Raw genomic sequence first — 7500 nt, forward strand, 5'->3', positions numbered from 1 at the left:
ACTAGAGAACCTCCTCACTAGAACCTCCTCACTAGAACCTCCTCACTAGAGAACCTCCTCACTAGAGAACCTCCTCACTAGAGAACCTCCTCACTAGAACCTCCTCACTAGAGAACCTCCTCACTAGAACCTCCTCACTATAGAACCTCCTCACGAGAACCTCCTCACGAGAACCTCCTCACAGACAGACACACACGCACACAGACACACGCACACAGACACACACACACACACACACACACACATAGACACACAGACACACACGCTCACACACACACACACGCTCACACACACACACACAGACACACACACACACACACACACATAGACACACAGACACACACATACACGCTCACACACACACAGACACTAACACACACACACACATACACACACACACACACAGACACACAGAGCAGCAGATGTTCTTTAAAGTATAAAAGTAAAAATCAGATTTATCAAACAGGAAACATGTGAATCTGCAGCTGCTGAGTCATCACTCTCTCTTCTTCTTCTTCTTCTTCTCCTTATTCTTCTTCTTCTTCTTCTTCTTCTTCTCTTAAAGGCAACCAGAAAGAAAAACAGCAGGCGACCTCTGACCCCAAAGCCTCGTCCTGCCCCCCCACCAGCCTGACGGCAGAGGAGCTGGAGGAAGAGCAGGAGAAGGTGACGATTACATCATCATAGATTACGTCATCACAGATTACATTATCACAGATTACATCATCACAGATTACGTCATCACAGATTACGTCATCATACTTATGAATGTGTGACAGCTGAGTTTAACAAGTGATGAAGTCGTTTTAGTTTGGTTTTATTTTGAAGGAATTGAATAGTTTTAGTTTGGTTTTATTTTGAAGGAATTGACTAGTTTTAGTTTGGTTTTATTTTGAAGGAATTGACTAGTTTTAGTTTGGTTTTATTTTGAAGGAATTGACTAGTTTTAGTTTGGTTTTATTTTGAAGGAATTGACAAGTTTTAGTTTGGTTTTATTTTGAAGGAATAGAATAGTTTTAGTTTGGTTTTATTTTGAAGGAATTGACTAGTTTTAGTTTGGTTTTATTTTGAAGGAATTGACTAGTTTTAGTTTGGTTTTATTTTGAAGGAATTAAGTAGTTTTAGTTTGGTTTTATTTTGAAGGAATTGAGTTTTTCTGTAGTTGTAGTTTAGCTTTTATCCCACAAATGTTCCCATCACTCTTCATCACTCTTCATCATCATCATCACTCTTCCATCAACACTGGGAACACTGGGAACACACTGGGAACACACTAGGAACACTGGGAACACTAGGAACACACTGGGAACACACTGGGAACTCTGGGGACACTGGGAACACTGGGGACACACTGGGAACACACTAGGAACACTGGGAACACTAGGAACACACTGGGAACACACTGGGAACTCTGGGGACACTGGGAACACTGGGGACACACTGGGAACACTGGGAACACACTAGGAACACTGGGAACACTGGGAACACACTGGGAACACACTGGGAACACTGGGAACACACTGGGAACACACTAGGAACACTGGGATTGTCCTTTAACCCTTTATAGGACACTCATTGAAAGGAAGGGAGGAAGGACGGAGGAAAGAAGGAAGGAAGGAAGGAAGGTAGGGGGGAGGAAAGAAAGAGAGAAGGAGGGAGGGAGGAAGGGAAGAAAGAAGGAAGGAAGAAGAAAGGGGGATGGAGGAAGGAAGGGAGGAGAGAAGGAGGGAGGGAGGAAGAACAGATGGGAGGAAGGAAAGGAATGAAGGAAGGACGGAGGAAGGAAAGAAGGAAGGGAGGAGAGAAGGAGGGAGGGAGGAAGAACAGATGGGAGGAAGGAAAGGAATGAAGGAAGGACGGAGGAAGGAAAGAAGGAAGGGAGGAGAGAAGGAGGGAGGGAGGAAGAACAGATGGGAGGAAGGAAAGGAAGGAAGGACGGAGGAAATAAGGAATGAGGGAGGGAGAAAAGAAAAGAGGGAGGGAAGGAAGGAAGGAAGGAGAGAAGGAAGGAAGGATATTTTGGGATATTTACAGAAGGTTAAACACAGAAACAAACTGGTGACATGTTGGACTGTCGCAGGTTCGAGAGCTGCAGGATCGGATCCAGAAGGCGGCCGCCTGCACCTGCCTGCTCCCTCTGGGCCGGGACCGTCTGTACCGCCGCTACTGGCTCCTCCCGTCCGGCTCCGCCCTGTTCGTGGAGGACGACGGCTTCGGCCTGACGGAGGACATGCTGCGGCCCAACCCGAAGCCCGCGCAGGACGCCAGCAGCGCCGCCGGGGAGGAGGAGGACGGAGTGAAGGAGGAGCCGGCGGAGGGAAAGTACGTCACTCATATTTAACCCTTTATCAACCCGTTATTGGTTAACGTGGAAGGAATTGAATAGTTTTAGTTTGGTTTTATTTTGAAGGAATTGAATAGTTTTAGTTTGGTTTTATTTTGAAGGAATTGAATAGTTTTAGTTTGGTTTTATTTTGAAGGAATTGAATAGTTTTAGTTTGGTTTTATTTTGAAGGAATTGAATAGTTTTAGTTTGGTTTTATTTTGAAGGAATTGAATAGTTTTAGTTTGGTTTTATTTTGAAGGAATTGACAAGTTTTAGTTTGGTTTTATTTTGAAGGAATTGACAAGTTTTAGTTTGGTTTTATTTTGAAGGAATTGACAAGTTTTAGTTTGGTTTTATTTTGAAGGAATTGAATAGTTTTAGTTTGGTTTTATTTTGAAGGAATTGAATAGTTTTAGTTTGGTTTTATTTTGAAGGAATTGAATAGTTTTAGTTTGGTTTTATTTTGAAGGAATTGAATAGTTTTAGTTTGGTTTTATTTTGAAGGAATTGACCAGTTTTAGTTTGGTTTTATTTTGAAGGAATTGAATAGTTTTAGTTTGGTTTTATTTTGAAGGAATTGAATAGTTTTAGTTTGGTTTTATTTTGAAGGAATTGAATAGTTTTAGTTTGGTTTTATTTTGAAGGAATTGAATAGTTTTAGTTTGGTTTTATTTTGAAGGAATTGAATAGTTTTAGTTTGGTTTTATTTTGAAGGAATTGACAAGTTTTAGTTTGGTTTTATTTTGAAGGAATTGAATAGTTTTAGTTTGGTTTTATTTTGAAGGAATTGAATAGTTTTAGTTTGGTTTTATTTTGAAGGAATTGACAAGTTTTAGTTTGGTTTTATTTTGAAGGAATTGACAAGTTTTAGTTTGGTTTTATTTTGAAGGAATTGACAAGTTTTATTTTGGTTTTATTTTGAAGGAATTGACAAGTTTTATTTTGGTTTTATTTTGAAGGAATTGAATAGTTTTAGTTTGGTTTTATTTTGAAGGAATTGAATAGTTTTAGTTTGGTTTTATTTTGAAGGAATTGAATAGTTTTAGTTTGGTTTTATTTTGAAGGAATTGACAAGTTTTAGTTTGGTTTTATTTTGAAGGAATTGAATAGTTTTAGTTTGGTTTTATTTTGAAGGAATTGAATAGTTTTAGTTTGGTTTTATTTTGAAGGAATTGACAAGTTTTAGTTTGGTTTTATTTTGAAGGAATTGACAAGTTTTAGTTTGGTTTTATTTTGAAGGAATTGAATAGTTTTAGTTTGGTTTTATTTTGAAGGAATTGACAAGTTTTAGTTTGGTTTTATTTTGAAGGAATTGAATAGTTTTAGTTTGGTTTTATTTTGAAGGAATTGACAAGTTTTAGTTTGGTTTTATTTTGAAGGAATTGACAAGTTTTAGTTTGGTTTTATTTTGAAGGAATTGAATAGTTTTAGTTTGGTTTTATTTTGAAGGAATTGAATAGTTTTAGTTTGGTTTTATTTTGAAGGAATTGAATAGTTTTAGTTTGGTTTTATTTTGAAGGAATTGAGTTTTTCTGTAGTTGTAGTTGTAGCTTTTATCCCACAAATGTTCCCATCACTCTTCATCACTCTTCATCACTCATCATCATCACCACCACCACACTTTAACCCTTTACTGGGCAAATAATTATATTTGGTAACTTCTGTAAATATCCCAAAATATCCTTCCTTCCTTCCTTCCTTTCCTTCTTTCCTTCCTCTTTTCCTTTCTCCCTCCCTCGTTCCTTATTTCCTCCGTCCTTCCTTCCTTTCCTTCCTCCCTGCCTTCTTTCTTCCCTTCCTCTTTTCCTTTCTCCCTCCCTCGTTCCTTATTTCCTCCGTCCTTCCTTCCTTTCCTTACTTCCATCTGTCCTTCCTCCCTCCCTCCTTCTCTCCTCCCTTCCTTCTTTCCTTCCTCCGTCCTTCCTTCCTTTCCTTACTTCAATCTGTCCTTCCTCCCTCCCTCCTTCTCTCCTCCCTTCCTTCTTTCCTTCCTCCATCCCCCTTTCTTCTTCCTTCCTTCCTTCTTTCTTCCCTTCCTCCCTCCCTCCTTCTCTCTTTCTTTCCTCCTCCCTACCTTCCTTCCTTCCTTCTTTCCTCCGTTCTTCCTTCCTTTCCTTCCTCCCTCCCTCCTTCCTTCCCTTCCTTCCATCCTTCCGTCCTTCCTTCCTTCCTTCCTTTCAATGAGTGTCCTATAAAGGGTTAAAACTAAGAGCTTCAGTGTTCAGAGTTTTCTAATCATCCTTCTTCTCTGGTTAGTGTCGGCTCCAGCCCCGCCCCCACACACACCTGCGGCCCCCCCGTCAACCGTCCCAACCAGTGGTCCTTCTACAGCTCTGTGGAGGAAGTGGATCAGCTGATCGAGGCTCTGAACCCGCGAGGTCACAGAGAGAGCGGCCTGAAGGAGGCGCTGCTGCAGGAGAGAGAGAGACTGCAACAGCTGCTGCACAGCTGTGATAGCAACAAGTACACACACACAGGTACACACACACAGGTACACACACACACACACACACACACAGAGCTGTGATAGCAACAAGTACACACACACAGGTACACACACAGGTACACACACACAGGTACACACACACTCAGGTACACACACACACACACACACAGGTACACAGACACACACAGGTACACACACAGGTACACACACACACACACACAGGTACACACACACAAGTACACACACACACACACACACACACAGAGCTGTGATAGGAACAAATACACACACACAGGTACACACACAGGTACACACACACAGAGCTGTGATAGGAACAAATACACACACACAGGTACACACACACACACACACAGGTACACACACACAGAGCTGTGATAGGAACAAATACACACACACAGGTACACACACACACACAGAGCTGTGATAGCAACAAGTACACACACACAGGTACACACACACAGGTACACAGGTACACACACACACACACACACAGAGCTGTGATAGGAACAAATACACACACACAGGTACACACACACACACAGGTACACACACTCAGGTACACAGGTACACACACACACACACACACACAGAGCTGTGATAGGAACAAATACACACACACAGGTACACACACAGGTACACACACACACACACAGAGCTGTGATAGGAACAAATACACACACACAGGTACACACACACACATACACACACACAGAGCTGTGATAAGAACAAGTACACACACACAGGTACACACACACAAGTACACACACACACACACACAGAGCTGTGATAGGAACAAATACACACACACAGGTACACACACAGGTACACACACACAGAGCTGTGATAGGAACAAATACACACACACAGGTACACACACACACACACACAGGTACACACACACAGAGCTGTGATAGGAACAAATACACACACACAGGTACACACACACACACAGAGCTGTGATAGCAACAAGTACACACACACAGGTACACACACACACAGGTACACACACACAGGTACACAGGTACACACACACACACACACACAGAGCTGTGATAGGAACAAATACACACACAGGTACACACACACACACACAGAGCTGTGATAGGAACAAATACACACACACAGGTACACACACACACACACACAGGTACACACACTCAGGTACACAGGTACACACACACACACACACACACACAGAGCTGTGATAGGAACAAATACACACACACAGGTACACACACAGGTACACACACACACACACAGAGCTGTGATAGGAACAAATACACACACACAGGTACACACACACACATACACACACACAGAGCTGTGATAAGAACAAGTACACACACACAGGTACACACACACACACACACACACAGAGGTACACACACACAGAGCTGTGATAGCAACAAGTACACACACACAGGTACACAAACACACACATACACAGGCACACACACACACACACACACACACACAGGTACACACACACAGAGCTGTGATAGGAACAAATACACACACACACACACACAGAGCTGTGATAGGAACAAATACACACACAGGTGTATGTGTGTGTATATATACCTAAATACAGTTTGACACACACCTGTAACACACACACCTGTAACACACACACCTGTAACACACACACCTGTCCTGTTCATCCAGACGATCCAGAGTCGTCCCGATCCGTCCCAGAATGCACTGCTGCAGCTGAGACAGTGATGGAGGTCAGACTGAGAGACCTGCTGCTGGACATCGAGGACCGCATCCACCAGGGAACTCTGGGAACTCTGAAGGTACACACACACACACACACACACACACTCACTCACTCACTCACTCACTCACTCACTCACTCTCACACACACACTCACACACTTCCTGTCACACTCACGTGTGTGTGTGTGTGTGTGTGTGTGTGTGTGTGTGTGTGTGTGTGTGTGTGTGTGTGTGTGTGTGTGTGTGTGTGTGTGTGTGTGTGTGTGTGTGCAGGTGATGGACAGGCAGGTGTGGCGCTCCGCACTGGAAGCAGGAAACTATGAGCTGCTGTGTTCTGACGGCAAAGAGAACGGAGGGATGAACGGACGAGTGGAGGCCATGGAGGTAGAGTCTGCTCACCTGAGAGCCAGAGACAGGTACACACACACACACACACACACACACACACACACAGATGACTGCACTCACCTGAGAGCCAGAGACAGGTACACACACACACACACACACACACACACACACACACACACACACACACACACACACACAGATGACTGCACTCACCTGAGAGCCAGAGATATATATTGTGTGTATATGTGATGTGTGTATATTGTGTGTGTGTGTGTGTGTGTTGTGTATATGTGTGATGTATATTGTGTGTATATGTGTGATATATTGTGTGTATATGTGTGATATATATTGTGTGTGTGTGTGTGTGTGTGTGTGTGTTGTGCGTCAGGCTGCAGGAGCTGAGGTCGGACCGTGTGGCTCCGTGCAGCAGCAGCGGCAGCGGGACTCCTCAGGCCGTCAGCAGCGCCGTACGAGTCCTGGCTCAGGCTCTGGTCCACATCGAGCAAGGCATCGAGAGGCGCTTCCTCAAAGCTCCGCTGGGTGAGTCAGGAAATACACCAGTACAACAGGAAGTAAACCAGTACAACAGGAAATAAACCAGTACAACAGGAAGTAAACCAGTACAACAGGAAGTAAACCA

At 43.3% G+C, this 7500-nt stretch overlaps 1 protein-coding gene across 1 annotated transcript in view; it reads left to right on the plus strand.

Annotated features, from left to right (window-relative positions):
• baz1a (bromodomain adjacent to zinc finger domain, 1A) overlaps positions 1 to 7500 on the plus strand; it is a 24005-nt gene that overhangs the window by 10901 nt on the left and 5604 nt on the right. The window contains 6 exon segments of the mRNA XM_053336193.1: positions 566 to 666; positions 2081 to 2322; positions 4583 to 4803; positions 6459 to 6589; positions 6786 to 6928; positions 7249 to 7400. Coding sequence (XP_053192168.1) covers positions 566 to 666; positions 2081 to 2322; positions 4583 to 4803; positions 6459 to 6589; positions 6786 to 6928; positions 7249 to 7400 — 990 coding nt within the window.

Source organism: Scomber japonicus, chromosome 16, assembly GCF_027409825.1.
Source record: "Scomber japonicus isolate fScoJap1 chromosome 16, fScoJap1.pri, whole genome shotgun sequence".
NCBI classification, from domain to species: domain Eukaryota; kingdom Metazoa; phylum Chordata; class Actinopteri; order Scombriformes; family Scombridae; genus Scomber; species Scomber japonicus.